This window comes from Xenopus tropicalis, chromosome 2, assembly GCF_000004195.4.
Source record: "Xenopus tropicalis strain Nigerian chromosome 2, UCB_Xtro_10.0, whole genome shotgun sequence".
NCBI classification, from domain to species: Eukaryota; Metazoa; Chordata; class Amphibia; order Anura; family Pipidae; genus Xenopus; species Xenopus tropicalis.
In genome coordinates, this window is record NC_030678.2 from 171,809,459 (window position 1) to 171,826,975 (window position 17,517).

Below are 17,517 nucleotides of genomic sequence, written 5' to 3' on the forward strand. Positions count from 1 at the left end.
CTAAAACCAAACTTGAGAATAAAGAAAAAACAAATCATGATTGGTGGTCCAGTCCTTTACCCATTGTGGGTTTATTGCAAGCAAAATCCAACTTCTCATTGAAAATATTCTGAGCTATTAATCTGGGCTATGCTGCCGGGATGCCAAGGCAAGGTTTTGGCACAATCCAGAGGGAGATACAAGAGATTATATAGTTATAGACCATTCATCCTTTCCCTGTGAGTTTACAATACCAGGCACAGCAGGAAGGATTCTTTCCTCTGTTGTTTTATACCAACATGGCTGGCATCCAGTTCTTCCATCACCCTCCCACTCTCTGCCCATATGGCCGAGCCGCTAGCGACAGGTGCTTTCTCTGGCAGGAATTTCCTTCTTCCTAAGCAGCGTGCCCACTGTGACTCGCAAATAATTCATCGTGATCTTAACGTCTGTTTTTATTGCCAAACAATAGTCTTATCTTTGTAATGACGTCAGTCTGCTGGGAGATGTTTCCTTAGCTTCTTCTTCCTAAATCAACGTAACATTGTTTTAATTACATTTACCCTTTAAACAAGATTCTGAATACTGAGAACATCCAAAGAATGTTTTCATAAATGTAAAAGTACTTTTAAACCTGCTGCTGTGTCAGCCTCAGTATGGCTGCCGTCAGGTACAGCTCTGTGCCTTAATAGCAATACAATGAGTAGGGATGTTTCTTGTGCCATTACTTCCCCCTAGTATGCTGGCTGTAGTGCAGAACTAAACTGAGTATAATAAAATAATGGCACAGTCACATGCGTAGTGCCCACTTAACCGGGCCAAGGATGTCCAACCCTGCACACTCCATTAGATGCTGAATTACCTACATGTACCAGTGCTCTTCTGCCTGACTGTAACTCAAGAAATTGGAGACCCCAGAGTGAAGCCAGAGCTTCTCAAACTGTAGGGTTGGCCCTACTAATGGGACTGATGGGAATGTGATAGGGACCTTAGATTGTAAGCTCCACTGGGGCAGGGACTGATGGGAATGTGATAGGGACCTTAGATTGTAAGCTCCACTGGGGCAGGGGCTGATGGGAATGTGATAGGGCCCTTAGACTGTAAGCTCACTGGGGCAGGGGCTGATGGGAATGTGATAGGGCCCTTAGATTGTAAGCTCCACTGGGGCAGGGGCTGATGGGAATGTGATAGGGACCTTAGATTGTAAGCTCCACTGGGGCAGGGACTGATGGGAATGTGATAGGGACCTTAGATTGTAAGCTCCACTGGGGCAGGGGCTGATGGGAATGTGATAGGGACCTTAGATTGTAAGCTCCACTGGGGCAGGGACTGATGGGAATGTGATAGGGACCTCAGATTGTAAGCTCACTGGGACAGGGACTGATGGGAATGTGATAGGGACCTTAGATTGTAAGCTCCACTGGGGCAGGGACTGATGGGAATGTGATAGGGACCTTAGATTGTAAGCTCACTGGGGCAGGGACTGATGGGAGTGTGATAGGGACCTTAGATTGTAAGCTCCACTGGGGCAGGGACTGATGGGAATGTTATAGGGACCTCAGATTGTAAGCTCACTGGGACAGGGACTGATGGGAATGTGATAGGGACCTTAGATTGTAAGCTCCACTGGGGCAGGGACTGATGGGAATGTGATAGGGGCCTTAGATTGTAAGCTCACTGGGACAGGGACTGATGGGAATGTGATAGGGACCTTAGATTGTAAGCTCCACTGGGGCAGGGACTGATCGGAGTGTGATAGGGACCTTAGATTGTAAGCTCACTGGGGCAGGGACTGATGGGAATGTGATAGGGACCTTAGATTGTAAGCTCCACTGGGGCAGGGACTGATGGGAATGAGATAGGGACCTTAGATTGTAAGCTCACTGGGGCAGGGACTGATGGGAATGTGATAGGGGCCTTAGATTGTAAGCTCACTGGGACAGGGACTGATGGGAATGTGATAGGGACCTTAGATTGTAAGCTCCACTGGGGCAGGGACTGATGGGAGTGTGATAGGGACCTTAGATTGTAAGCTCACTGGGGCAGGGACTGATGGGAATGGGATAGGGACCTTATATTGTAAGCTCACTAGGGCAGGGACTGATAAGAATGTGATAGGGACCTTAGATTGTAAGCTCACTGGGGCAGGGACTGATGGGAATGTGATAGGGACCTTAGATTGTAAGCTCACTGGGGCAGGGGCTGATGGGAATGTGATAGGGACCTTAGATTGTAAGCTCACTGGGGCAGGGACTGATGGGAATGTGATAGGGACCTTAGATTGTAAGCTCACTGGGGCAGGGGCTGATGGGAATGATCTATATAATCTCTGTACAGCAATATGGTATATGTCAGCGCTATATACATAGAGGATACTAATACTGTTTTCACTCTCCCTACAGCACCCGTTCCTGAAGGTTGCCAAACCTATGTCGAGCCTCACGCCGTACATAATTACAGGAAAGCAGATGGCAAAAGGCGGTCTGTGAGCGACGGGCCGTGGGTTAGCGCTAACGGTACGACAGTTACTCTCTGGTTTTATCCCCCACTTCCCACTATCCCCAGGCTGCTGGGCACCTGGAACGAGAATAAATAAAAGTTCTAATTGAAATGCTGATGAATCGTAGCCTTTTGGTGGGTCTGGTTCTGGACTTGTAGACAAAGGACTCTCAATTGTTTATACGTAGCAACAAAATTGTTTCTTTAATTGTATATTTTTACAGCTTGGAGCCTTGACTATGTTGATCAGAATAAATTAAACCTTGTTTTTTTTTGTCCTTGTATCTTCTGTCAGTCTGTCTGTCAGGGATTAGGCTTCAAAACAACATTGGCTTGGATAGGCCAGGGGCAAAAAGGGGCAAATAGCCTTTCTTATAGTCAGATATAATGTATCATCTGCATGTGGTGCGGGCAAAAATCCAAAGCACAAGAATAGGGCTCCTTAAGTGGGCATACACTGTAAGATCTGCTATTTGGCCAGGTCGCCAAGCAAGCAGATCTTTTCCCATCATGCCCTCCTATGGGTGGGCAATTAGTTAAACAGTACCCATAGATGCCATCGCTTCAGGGACCACACCAACAAGCCAACGCGGTCCCCTATCTGACCTATCTGATCTAAACCTGCCGATCGAGATCTGGCAAGATATCAGTCAGGAAGGCTCATCCGTGGTGCCCAAACACGGGCATATAAGCTGCCGAACCAGTCCAAAGAACCAATATTAGCCCCTGTATGGCCACCTTTATCCCCATGTGCCCTCCCTAACTGGTGTGTCTGAATACAAGCAGGGTAAAAGTTTAGGGTTTAGGCTTTACACTTGTGAATACAGAGCTGCTGAATGCAGACAGCACTGTATTCATTAGGAAGATGAACACAAATACATTAGATAGGTATGAGAAGGGGTTGCACGGATTATTAGCAAGTGAGGAGATACAGGGTCCGGTTCGATTGCCATCTTGGAGTCAGGAAGGATTTCCCCCCTCTGAGGCTAATTAGAGAGGCAGGTTTCATATGGACATATAGGCTGAACCCCATGGACGTGTGTCTTTTTTTAACCTATGTTACTATGTCAGAGGGCTGCAGCTTGAACCTACCCCATGTATATACTGAAATATCTAACAGCTGCTACCCAGCATACACCATTGGCACTTTCCACACGCAGACCCTGGAGGAGACTGACATTGCATGTGTAATAGCACTCCAGGCATGACTTGTTGGCTCTCTACACTGCACACAGCCTCCCACAAATGGCAACACAGCACAAACATCATCACAATCAGCTGGTTCTGACTGCAGATCATTATTACTGTATTGGCTACGTCACTGACCAAATGTCTCTCAGTTTTTTCCCCCTGAAACTTGGCTGTATCGACTCTTCTTTACTTTAGCTACTGACACGAATATGTCTTGTTTAGGCTACAGGTTGCAGACCCTTGTTATTAATTGAATAAATGCCTTGCTTGCTATCAGCGCCACCTAGTGTCTGATTGGATTATTTCTTACTAAAACCCTCAGACTTTTGCATAAGATTATTGTGGTGTGTTTGTGCCCATACATGTGAAGATTCGCTCACTTGGCAAGCTTGCCAAGTGAGCGGATCTTCACCCAATATCCCCACCTGCGGGTGGGCGATATCGGGGAAAATGTAGGCGAATTATAATGGCGGCAATGGGGCAGTCGGTTCGGGGACCGCATCAACGAGCCAATGCGCTCCCCGATCCGACTAAATCTTTTAACCTGCACGATTGATATCTGGCCAATTTCAGGCCAGATATGGGTCGGGCAGGCCCGTTGGTAGTGCCCATACACGGGCCGATAAGCTGCCGAATCTGTCCAAGGGACCCATATCGGCAGCTACAATCGGCCCGTGTATGGGCACCTTTAGTGCCCCTTATCATTCTCAGTGGGCAGCATCTGTACCAACGTCAGACTGACTTGCACCAACAACATGGGGTAGAGAAGCAAAGCAGCCCTTATACACACACACTTTGTGCCTGAAATAAACACAGCACATGCCCACACCCTTATGTATTAAAAGGGACAATAAAAAATTAAAAAAATTTAAGAATATTATAAATAAAATATAAAAGTTCCCTGATCTATAAGAAAGGCAACATGTCAGAATAATGAGGATGCCCAGAACTCTAAGGTAAAAAGATGGGCAAAAAGTATATAGTGGTATGGGACAAAGCTCCCCCTGGTGGCCAAAAGAGGGTAAAATTACAGCACACAATATTATAAAGGCATAGGCACTCTGGCTAATGATTAAGTGCTTCGTAAGCATGTAACATGTTAGGCATTGCATCTAAGGGGTCTTTGTTGTTTTTTAATGGATTGAAATGCACAATATCTTTTACTTACTATGAGTGGTGTTTGAGCCTAATATTGTGTGCTATAAGAAATGCAACCTTAACCCCAGAATAATGGCTGTATGGAGGCTCTAGTGACCCACTTGCCTCCCCCTGCCAGTATATATACACACACATTGCCTGGGCAGACTCCAAAGAGGTAACACTTTTATGCACCCCCCAAGCATGGCCAATGGAGCAAGCAATGCCACTAGGGGGTACCAATCTGTCCGGCAACCTTCCTTGACTCCCTTATATGACCAACCTATTCTCTGGAGAACACAGTGATGTGGGGTAGGTATTTTCTAGTTTCCATATGCTTTGAATTTCCCAGTGACACAAAACCCAGAAAGAAATCACTAGCGTTTGGTGTAACCCCCGCCTTGCCACAAATCCAGCCCTGAGTTGAGGGACAGGGCAGGCAGCAGGGCAAACACAATCCATAAGGCTGGCAGGAGTCAGGGCAGGCAGCAAGGCAAACACAGTACATAAGGCTGGCAGGTGTCAGGGCAGGCAGCAGGGCAAACACAATACATAAGGCTGGCAGGAGTCAGGGCAGGCAGCAAACACAATCCAAGAATCAGGCCAAGGTCAAAACCGGGGAGTCAGAACAGGGCAGGAGGGACAGACAGGATTCAGGAGCAAGGATTTTAATATACAGGGATAGAGGAACTCAGGAGCTAGGGACAGGAGGCTTAGGGACAGCAGGGATGCTAATAATCCAGCACCAGGGTATGGGAGAGGCAGGCTTAAATTGCCCCTTTATTTAGCTATTGCCTTCAGCCGGATAACAGCTGGTTAGCAGGAATACAGACAGGAGGAAAAGTCATTAATATTATCTGGAGGGCTCCAGGATCTGGAACGTGAGCAGCCAGAGGGCAGCAGGATCTGGAACGTGAGCAGCCAAAGGGCATCAGGATCTGGAACGTGAACAGTCAGAGGGCAGCAGGATCTGGAACATGAACAGCCAAAGGGCAGCAGGATCTGGAACGTGAACAGCCAGAGGGCAGCAGGAATGGAATGTGAGCAGCCAGAGGGCAGCAGGAATGGAATGTGAGCAGCCAGGCGGCATCAAGATCTGTCACGTTCTAGATCTTGATGCCCTCTGGCTGCTCACATTCTAGATTCTAGAATGTGAGCAGCCAGAGGGCATCAAGATCTAGAATGTGAGCAGCCAGAAGGCATCAAGATCTAGAATGTGAGCAGCCAGAAGGCATCAAGATCTAGAATGTGAGCAGCCAGAAGGCATCAAGATCTAGAATGTGAGCAGCCAGAAGGCATCAAGATCTAGAATGTGAGCAGCCAGAAGGCATCAAGATCTAGAATGTGAGCAGCCAGAAGGCATCAAGATCTAGAATGTGAGCAGCCAGAGGGCACCAGGATCTGGAACATGATAAACTGGAAATTATGGATTTAATTGCCAATAAGAGGTGATCGCCCACATTTGTAGATACTTATGTTAACATTTGCCCCCCCTGCACAATAAAACATAGCAACAACTTTGAACCCCTACATGCGGCGTCACACATATAAGATTATTTATCATAAGTGCAAGTTACATTACTGCAGTGCATTTAACTGCAACACGACAGTCATACAAATATTTGCCAGTGCCCCAATGTAAAAAGCTAAAATTGCCCAAGGAAGACGAGATAAAGACTTGATGTATAGGGAGTAACTACTGAGGGTGTAACTAACCTATACTTACTCCATTCATTCAAAAAGTTGAAATGAAGGAGAACCATAAGACATTGCCAAGCCTGAGACTGACTGATGGGCCTGAGGTGGGCCTGGGAGTGAGGGGTGGAGGAGGGGCCGGGCCCATAAGTACAAATTAGTTACTCCATTAATTATGACATAATCTACTATCATCTTCAAGAAGACAAAGTGGACTGCAACATAGTGACGACCAGCACACAAATGTAAGTGCTTGTAGTATCTGTTGGCTATGGGAAGTAATGCCACAGGCAATAGTTATGGTACTGTGTCAGAATGAGAATATTGTCCTAGATAGGCTTCCGTAGCTGCTGTACTGGCAACAGTTTAGGGAAATGGGCCAAGCACTGATAGCATTTTCCCGGGGAGGGGACGGGTTAAACCTTTTTGCCCAGATCACAGCTGAGGGAGCTGGGAAGTTGTGGGATTCCCTCCCTGTAACCAATCCCAACTGGGCCAGCCTTTCCCCATAACTGAGCCCATTCCCTTTATCAGCTTAGTCGCTCTTCCCTGTACTTTCTCTATTTCATTACTGCCCCCCCCTTATATATTTATATATAGTGACCCCCCCCTTAACTGCCCCTTCCCCAGTGTAACCAATCCCAACTGGGCCAGCCTTTCCTCATAACTGAGCCCATTCCCTTTATCAGCTTAGTCGCTCTTCCCTGTACTTTCTCTATTTCATTACTGCCCCCCCCTTATATATTTATATATAGTGACCCCCCCCCCCTTAACTGCCCCTTCCCCAGTGTAACCAATCCCAACTGGGCCAGCCTTTCCCCATAACTGAGCCCATTCCCTTTATCAGCTTAGTCGCTCTTCCCTGTACTTTCTCTATTTCATTACTGCCCCCCCCTTATATATTTATATATAGTGACCCCCCCCCCCGTAACTGCCCCTTCCCCAGTGTAACCAATCCCAACTGGGCCAGCCTTTCCTCATAACTGAGCCCATTCCCTTTATCAGCTTAGTCGCTCTTCCCTGTACTTTCTCTATTTCATTACTGCCCCCCCCTTATATATTTATATATAGTGACCCCCCCCCCTTAACTGCCCCTTCCCCAGTGTAACCAATCCCAACTGGGCCAGCCTTTCCCCATAACTGAGCCCATTCCCTTTATCAGCTTAGTCGCTCTTCCCTGTACTTTCTCTATTTCATTACTGCCCCCCCTTATATATTTATATATAGTGACCCCCCCTTAACTGCCCCTTCCCCAGTGTAACCAATCCCAACTGAGCCAGCCTAGGGATATGGCAGCATAGGGATTCCCCTGTACTAAGCACAATTCAGCAGGAACAGCCCCCTAAGTTTGCTCATAGCCTGTACAGAGAGATACCATAAAACTATGGCACATAGGGATTCCCCTGTACTAAGCACAATTCAGCAGGAACAGCCCCCTAAGTTTGCTCATAGCCTGTACAGAGAGATACCATAAAACTATGGCACATAGGGATTCCCCTGTACTAAGCACAATTCAGCAGGAACAGCCCCCTAAGTTTGCTCATAGCCTGTACAGAGAGATACCATAAAACTATGGCCCATAGGGATTCCCCTGTACTAAGCACAATTCAGCAGGAACAGCCCCCTAAGTTTGCTCATAGCCTGTACAGAGAGATACCATAAAACTATGGCACATAGGGATTCCCCTGTACTAAGCACAATTCAGCAGGAACAGCCCCCTAAGTTTGCTCATAGCCTGTACAGAGAGATACCATAAAACTATGGCACATAGGGATTCCCCTGTACTAAGCACAATTCAGCAGGAACAGCCCCCTAAGTTTGCTCATAGCCTGTACAGAGAGATACCATAAAACTATGGCACATAGGGATTCCCCTGTACTAAGCACAATTCAGCAGGAACAGCCCCCTAAGTTTGCTCATAGCCTGTACAGAGAGATACCATAAAACTATGGCACATAGGGATTCCCCTGTACTAAGCACAATTCAGCAGGAACAGCCCCCTAAGTTTGCTCATAGCCTGTGCTGAATGGTAGGCATTTATCCTGTATGAGGTATAATTCTGCTGTAATATTTAAGGATATTCAATCAGGAATTACTGACTATTATTATTATATAATCTTTTATTTGAATCACCATTTTATTGATTTAGTTTATGAGATTAAGAGAGGAATTATCACTGTTGGACTCTATTACATTATTAGAAGTGACAAAGCTATCAAAGCTGCTACTGAGCATTCTCCTCAAATAGCAGATTGCAACACATCAGAAAAATCTAAAATATCAGGCACTACTTCCCCTTTAATGATCAGGAAGCGTCACATGGTCATTTCAGAGAAGCACATTTCCTATATTTGGTGTCGGTTCCAGTATAAATAAATGTATTTCCCAATCTTAAACATTTGAAAATTCCAGTTATATTAGTGCTTTATGCATTGCAGGAAGGATTATGGGAAATCACGGGTGTTTCAGTTAAATTCCCCCCCTGGTGACGCAGCGCTGATTCCTCGATGTTACACTTGTTCCTTGTGACATCTCAGATCTACTAACATATTCCCTAAATAGCCGACTCCTGCTGGGCACTGAGCCCAAATACTGGCACTATAAGCACCCTGGGGGGGGGGGGGTGTCCATAAACTCTATGGAACAGCCAATATGAAAATGCGCTTTAAAGAGATTTTTTTCAGAAGCCCTCCAGTTAGGATTTTTTGCAGCTATCTGGTTGCTAGCGCCCATTTTACCTTAGCAACCAGGTCATGGCTTCAATGGGAGAATGGAAGATGTATAGGATAAGATAGCTATCTGGTTGCTAGGGCCCATTTCACCCTGGCAACCAGGCCATGGCTTGAATGGGAGACTGGAAGATGTATAGGATAAGATAGCTATCTGGTTGCTAGGGCCCTCTTTTACCCTAGCAGCCAGGCCATGGCTTCAATGGGAGACTGGAAGATGTATAGGATAAGATAGCTATCTGGTTGCTAGGGCCCATTTTACCCTAGCAACCAGGCCATGGCTTGAATGGGAGACTGGAAGATGTATAGGATAAGATAGCTATCTGGTTGCTAGGGCCCATTTTACCCTAGCAACCAGGCCATGGCTTGAATGGGAGACTGAAAGATGTATAGGATAAGATAGCTATCTGGTTGCTAGGGCCTATTTTACCCTAGCAACCAGGTCATGGCTTGAATGGGAGACTGAAAGATGTATAGGATAAGATAGCTATCTGGTTGCTAGGGCCCATTTTACCCTAGCAACCAGGCCATGGCTTGAATGGGAGAATGGAAGATGTATAGGATAAGATAGCTATCTGGTTGCTAGGGCCCATTTTACCCTAGCAACCAGGCCATGGCTTGAATGGGAGAATGGAAGATGTATAGGATAACATAGGGAATAATAAATAACAATAAAACTGGAGACTCGCAGAGCAGTTGTTTTATTGGCTGCTGCTTTGGTCAGCTGAAAAGTTGCTGATTTTGGGACATTCCATAACACAAAAGTTATCTTAAATGAGAACTACCCATTTAGTGTGAGAAGCCTTTCCCTGATTTTCCCACCCACACAGATCTGCTGGGAAGGGGCCACACCAATGGGCACGTGCAGCCCTCGTCCAATGAGATCTCCTAACCTGCCCAATAGATATACGACCGAAGGTTGCCCAATATATAGGCCAGTATGGGCCAGTAAGCTACGAGCCAGTGTGAGAGGGTCAAACTTTATCACCGCCCTAAATGTAGTCTTGGGCCATAAGAAGTAGGTCGCTCCAAATTACAGGAATCGGCACAATAAATAATGAAGACCAATTGAAAAGTTGCTTTATGATATGGGCAATAGATGGAGCTGATGTAGTCACCCCCCCCCCCATCAGTTCCATCTATTACCCATATCATAAAGCAACTTTTCAATTGGTCTTCATTATTTATTTCTTATAGTTTTTAATTTGTTTGCCTTTTTCTTCTAACTCTTTGCAGCTTTCAAATGGGGGTCACTGACCCCGGCAGCCTATTGCTCTGTGACACTTCAGGCTAAATCTGCTGCTCCCTACTCATTTTGGAATTAAAATTTCCTGTAAAACAAGTTCAGTAGATAGTGTATAGTGTTATAGTGCAGTAACAACACTAAGGGGCAGATTTGCTAAAACTCAAACATACCGTGTTTTTATTTTTTTTTGGAACCCTGATAGGGTGCATATAGGCCCTTAATAGCCAATCACAGCCCTTATTTGGCTCCTTTTATGGAACTTTTATGGTGCTTGTGTTGCTCCCCAAGTCTTTTTACATTTGACTGTGGCTCCCGAGTAAGAAGGTTGGGGACCACTGCTCTAAAGAATCAGACAATATGAGATATAATGTAATATTTAGAAATGCTGTAACCCCCCAACAACTAAAATTTTCTTCCCAAGTCAGCCGCAATTGAGTCAGGCACAATTTTCCCTCATGACTGCAATTACTCTTGAATTGTGGGGGGAAATTCTGCATTGTTGGTAGGAAATATTCCCATTGCATCTAACATTGCACTTTCATAATGCACCCAGGGTTAGTAAATAATCCCAGTAGCGTATAGGCAAGCCCAGCTTGCTCTGTGTCACGTACGTATCATTATCTCTTTATATTCCTCCCTGTGCCATTCAGCACATTCCCTGCCTGTACAGAGTGCGTTGTTGTTACTGAAGTGCCCATAATACACTGATTATGTTGTTATCTCTCAAGGAGCATGTGTTTCATGTCAGGTAAAAGTTGTGACAAAATATGAACTTGTTAAGACCAGGGCCGGATTTCCAAATTGGCCGCCCCAAGGCCGCCCCCGGTCGAACGCCCCCCCCCCCCCAGTGCGCATGCGCGATACAGGGGGAGAGGGGTTTCCGTGCGCATGCGCAAACAGGGGGGGCGGGGCGCCTTGCGCGCGCATGTGCAGTGGGACAAACTTGGATACGGAGCAGTGGGGAGAAGTCCACCCATTGCTCCGTATGGGTAAAAAACTTTTTAGATTTTGGTGCGGCAGGCCCCCAGGTTTCTGCCGCCCTAGGCCCGGGCCTTTGTGGCCTCTCCACAAATCCGGGCCTGGTCAAGACACACTGGGCTACTAGTAGTAGCAGGGGCGATTCTGGACATATCGCCGCCTGAGGCAGCTCCTGGATGCCTCCCCCCACCCCCGCTCCCCAGCGCTTACCTTCTGAGCGCAGGAGCGGGTCCGGGGGCGGTGAGATCGCTAGTGCAGAGAGTGCAATTGCGCTCTCTGCACTAGAAGAGCCGAATTTCCGGTTTAAAAACCGGATATTCGGCTCTTAAAGTTACCAGGAGTGGCTTTTTGCCGCCCCTGGTAACTGGGGCGCCCCTGAGTAGTAGCTACTTTTTTAAGGCTACTAAACTCCAGAAAATCCCCTGCCATAGACAATACTGAGAATTGCCTCTGCTAAAACACACGTAGAAACAGTTATCAGTAAATGATCAGCATTGTCTGTTTTAGTAGCCATGACAAGTAGCCAGGGTCGGACTGGGCCGCCGGGACACCGGGAAAAATCTCGGTGGGCCCCGGCCCTAGTGGGCCCCAGCGGCCCAGTCCGACCTTTGACGGCGCTCCCAGCTACTGACTGTTCCTCCCCGACGCGTTCAATTTATACGCGCTCGGGGAGGACGTCAGGCGGGGGCCCTGCGGGGGGGTTAGGGGGGCCCCTGGGGGGGGTTAGGGGACGCGGCTGGGGCACCTGCAGGGCCCCTGGGGCGGGAGCCCCGGTGGGCCCGCACCCCCCAGTCCGACCCTGCAAGTAGCTGCTACTAGTAGCTCCGTGTGTCTTCACCCTAATGGGAATTGCTGGGCTCTGGGCTCATAGTGCTAGTGTTAGGGCTCTGGCAAACGGGGATTTCGCCGCCGGGGGGATTTCGCGCAAATCGCAGAAAAAGCCTCGCGAAGCAACTTCGCCGATTTGTGCGAAATCGAGCCGCCGTGTGTGCCATCCCACCGGCGACTTACATTTTCGCCGGTGGGATGGCAGGTGAAGGCAACTCGGGGAGATTAGTCGCCCGCGAACAGGGAATTTTGTCGCGGGCGACTAATCTCCCCGTGTGCCAGAGCCCTTAGGGTGAAGACACACAGAGCTATTTAGTAGCAGCTACTTTTTGAAGGCTACTAAACACCAGAAAATTCCCTGCCATAGACAATACTGAGAATTGCCTCTGCTAAACACACATAGAGACAATTATCAGTAAATGATCAGCATTGTCTATTTTAGTAGCCATGACAAGTAGCTGCTACTAGTAGCTCTGTGTGTCTTCACCCTAAGGGCTCTGGTACAGGGGAGATTAGTCTCCCGGTTTATGGGCGCCGCCACGTATGCCATGCCACCGGCGATTTACGCTTTTGCCGGTGTGATGGCATTTCGGGGAGATTAGTCGCCTGTAAACAGAGAATTTTGTCGCGGGTGACTAATCTCCCCGTGTGCCAGAGCCCTTACAGTATCTGGGCATGTTTAGGCTCTATTCTCTTGGGGATAAGCTATCTGCTGGACACTTAGGGGCCCATTTACTAACCATCATTTTTTTTTTTTAATCTCAAATCGATTTTTGAGATTGACTATGCGTCTAAAAATCCGAATTCAACAATTTACCAGATTAAACTTGCTGAGTTCATATAGAAGTCAATGGCAAAGGTCCCTTCCCTTTCCTGTTCTTTCTTTTGTCTCAAAACTTTAAAGATTTCACTGGGTTTTGTCCGAAAACTCAACTTTTTCGGCTTGTCACAGCAACAGTTCAATGATTTTTGAAAAAGTCGATTTTTTTATGACTTTTCTTGCAGTGACTTTTCCTTGCAACTTTTTTTTTAGTTAGTTTAGTGAGTTTAGAGCTTTATACAGGTATGGGACCCATTATTCAGAATGCTTGGGACCAAGGATTTTCTGGATAAAGGATCTTGGTTCCGTAAGGCTACCAAAAAATCATTTAAACATTGAATAAACTCAATAGGACTGTTTTGCCCCCAATAAGGGGTAATTATATCTTAGTTGGGATCAAGTACAGGTACTGTTTTATTATTACAGAGAAAAGGGAATCATTTAACCATGAAATAAACCCAATAGGGCTGTTCTGCCCCAATAAGGGGTAATTATATCTTAGTTGGGATCAAGTACAGGTACTGTTTTATTATTACAGAGAAAAGGGAATCATTTAACCATTAAATAAACCCAATAGGGCTGTTCTGCCTCCAATAAGGGGTAATTATATCTTAGTTGGGATCAAGTACAGGTACTGTTTTATTATTACAGAGAAAAGGGAATCATTTAACCATTAAATAAACCCAATAGGGCTGTTCTGCCCCAATAAGGGGTAATTATATCTTAGTTGGGATCAAGTACAGGTACTGTTTTATTATTACAGAGAAAGGGAATCATTTAACCATTAAATAAACCCAATAGGGCTGTTCTGCCTCCAATAAGGGGTAATTATATCTTAGTTGGGATCAAGTACAGGTACTGTTTTATTATTACAGAGAAAAGGGAATCATTTAACCATTAAATAAACCCAATAGGGCTGTTCTGCCTCCAATAAGGGGTAATTATATCTTAGTTGGGATCAAGTACAGGTACTGTTTTATTATTACAGAGAAAAGGGAATCATTTAACCATTAAATAAACCCAATAGGACTGTTCTGCCCCAATAAGGGGTAATTATATCTTAGTTGGGATCAAGTACAGGTACTGTTTTATTATTACAGAGAAAAGGGAATCATTTAACCATTAAATAAACCCAATAGGGCTGTTCTGCCCCCAATAAGGGGTAATTATATCTTAGTTGGGATCAAGTACAGGTACTGTTTTATTATTACAGAGAAAAGGGAATCATTTAACCATTAAATAAACCCAATAGGGCTGTTCTGCCCCAATAAGGGGTAATTATATCTTAGTTGGGATCAATACAGGTACTGTTTTATTATTACAGAGAAAAGGGAATCATTTAACCATGAAATAAACCCAATAGGGCTGTTCTGCCCCAATAAGGGGTAATTATATCTTAGTTGGGATCAAGTACAGGTACTGTTTTATTATTACAGAGAAAAGGGAATCATTTAACCATTAAATAAACCCAATAGGGCTGTTCTGCCCCAATAAGGGGTAATTATATCTTAGTTGGGATCAAGTACAGGTACTGTTTTATTATTATTTCGCCGGTGGGATGGCATTTCGGGGAGATTTGTCGCTGGTGACTAATCTCCCCGTGTGCCAGAGCCCTAAGTATCTTGGCCTGCCCCGTGTGTAGCACAATGGTGTTGACATTTCTGTACTGCCTGGCATTTCAGGGGTTAACACTGTTATCTCACAAGCCCGTACAGAGTTCATACAATTCTGTAAGACTTTTGGCAAGTGAAGCTGATTTTTCCCCAGATAAAGAACTTACTGATAGCCTTGTTTGTGATTCTCTCTGCTCCATAAAACCTGTTGGAAACATGGCCGAGTGCCCTCCTAGCGCTTATTACGGTGCCAAAGGCGATTTTTATTTAATATAAATTATATACAGAGAATGAGATCATTTGTGATGTTTAGATTTTTCTCTCTGCATCTTGGTACCAGGAGGCTCCAGCTGCTCCCAGTATGGGAAAGAGAGAAAACCCTGCGCAGTCTGTGGCTGAAATACTGAACCAAAGAGCTTAAGCATAGGATTCTGGGAAATTACCCACAAGTCACTGCTCAAGGTGTCTCAGTTATCTAGTAGCCATTTCTTGGTGCAAGTCTACAGTTGGGTGGTACTGGCCTGCTGATAAGGCACAGAGAACCCCAAGGGTTTAGTGGGGAGACACTGGGGAACCTGATTAAATAGTACAGGTATGGGATCCCTTATCCGGAAACCCATTATCCAGAAAGCTCCGAATTACGGAATGCCCGTCTCCCATAGACTCCATTTTAATCAAATAATTCAGAATTTTACTACGGATTTCCTTTTTCTTTTGTAATTGATCCCAACTAAGATATAAATAATCCTTATTGGATGCAAAACAATCCCATAGGGTTTAATTAATGTTTTATTGATTTTTTAGTAGACTTAAGGTATGGAGATCCAAATTACAGAATGACCCCTTATCCGGAATTCCCTTGGTCCCAAGCATTCTGGATAACAGGTCCTATACCTGTACTTGCACTCAGGCTCTGGTTGGACTCCTAGCAGTGAACTGGAAAGCTGGCGCTAGGTGCGGGGCACATTGTCACGGGGCGAAGTGCACTAAAATTAAAGGGGAAATCCGACTTCCAAACTCTCGCGTGGTATTGGGATATGAAAGCTCGAGCCCGAAGGCCCCTATATGTTTTCTCTGCTTGTCTTCCCTGCAGCCCAGGTGCGCTGGCTCTTGTTTAGGTATTACTTGAAATTATGTTTACTTCAAAAAGCTCAAGTTGTTTTTGGGTGGAGTTCCCCTTTAATCAAAAATTCTGCCCATCATATATCTTTGCATATTGCCCCAATAGGATCAACATGTTGCGGCCTATGTTAGTCACATTCCCTGCTGACATCTCAATAGGGTGGGCTATTTAGGGACAATGATGAAGATTGTTCCCACTCCCACTAGAGTAGGGATCCCCATCTTTTTTTACCCATGAGCCACAATCAAATGCAAAAGAGTTGGGGAGCAACACAAACATGAATAATGTACTGGAGGGTGTCAAATAAGGGCTGTGATTGGCTATTTGGTAGCCCCTATGTGGACTGGCGGCCTATAGGAGGCTCTGTTTGGCAGTACACTTGGTTTTTATGCAACCAAAACTTCAAATTCAAAAATAAGCACCTGCTTTGAGGCCACTGGGAGCAACATCCAAAGTGTTGGGGAGCAGAATGTTGCCCCCGAGCCACTGATTGGGGATCACTGCTCTAGAGCGTCAGGCTGGTCCTCCCTCCATCCACTTTTGGCACCAAGTTTCTATCTGATCAATGGCCTTTGCCCTTTATAGAGATGCCACTATGGGAGCTGAATTTCCCGTGCCGTTTGCCTCTGTTTATCCAACAGCAGGATGATGAGATTACAGACCCAAGTCTGGCTGCTGCTGCCCGGCCGCCCATTCAGTGTGAGGCAGAACAGATGTGCCGTGTAGGTGTGAGATGCTGAGGGTGGATATTTCCATGAGTGTGTGGAACAGTAAATTAGTGGTGCAATGTGCAGGAAATGATACCGCTGCCTCCCAGGGATGGGGGGGGGGGGGGGTCTGTCATTCTGGGAGATTCTTTAGATTTCTGTGTTTAAGGCGTAGGAGAGAACCTGTAAACACGCAATGTATCTCCAGCCAGTGATGGTTATAGGGGAAGCACAGTAACACTTTCATCACCTGGGGAACTTTAACAGGAATTGGCATCGTGGCACGTGGCACGGCTGTTCTTCAGCTCATTTAGGTGACTGCCCCGCTTCCTACTTGGCTCAGCGGCCTTGGGTAAGGGGGAAAGTCATGGTGCCGGCAGGGAGTTTATACCCACTGGTTGGGTGGGCTAAAAGGACCCACTGAAACCTTCACCCACAGGGAGATGTTCTTGTACCCTTATTAGCTAGATCAGGGGTCCCCAGACTTTTTTACTCGTTAGCGACATTAAGATATATAAAAATGTTTGGGATCAACACAAGCATGAAAAAAGTTCCTAGGGGGTACCTATAAAGGGCTGTGATTGGTTATTTGGTAGCCCAATGTGGACTGTCAGCCTATTGGAGGCTCGGTTTCGGGAGCAACATGTTGTTCCTGAGCCACTGGTTGGGGATCATTGAGCTAGATGGACCCTTAAGGCTTTTGGCCACGGCAAAACTTTGATCTTCTCATCTGTATAATTAGTCTCCGCCCACATATACCAAGCCCCTCCCAGTCCCAAGGCTTCCTTATATGGGATTCTCCATGACCTGGCAATACTCTTACCATATATATATATTAATATTTAATGCAAAGAAAGCATTGAAATCTACAAATGTAGATAATGGACCAATATCAGACAATTATACTTGGGTATATACAGGTTAATAAACATCATATATAGCTACCAGAGAACATCATATGGCTACCAGGTA

The 17,517-nt window shown here is 45.9% G+C and overlaps 1 protein-coding gene across 4 annotated transcripts in view; it reads left to right on the top strand.

The window, feature by feature from the left end:
* Positions 1–2,762, top strand: part of pak1 (p21 protein (Cdc42/Rac)-activated kinase 1) — a 51,070-nt gene extending 48,308 nt beyond the window's left edge. For all 4 annotated transcript variants that reach the window (XM_018091760.2, XM_018091762.2, XM_018091761.2 and 1 more), the window contains exon 15: positions 2,382–2,762. In XM_018091760.2, coding sequence (XP_017947249.1) covers positions 2,382–2,468 — 87 coding nt within the window. In that variant the 3' untranslated portion in view covers positions 2,469–2,762. The remainder of the gene's footprint in view (positions 1–2,381) is intronic.
* Positions 2,763–17,517: the final 14,755 nt, after the last annotated feature.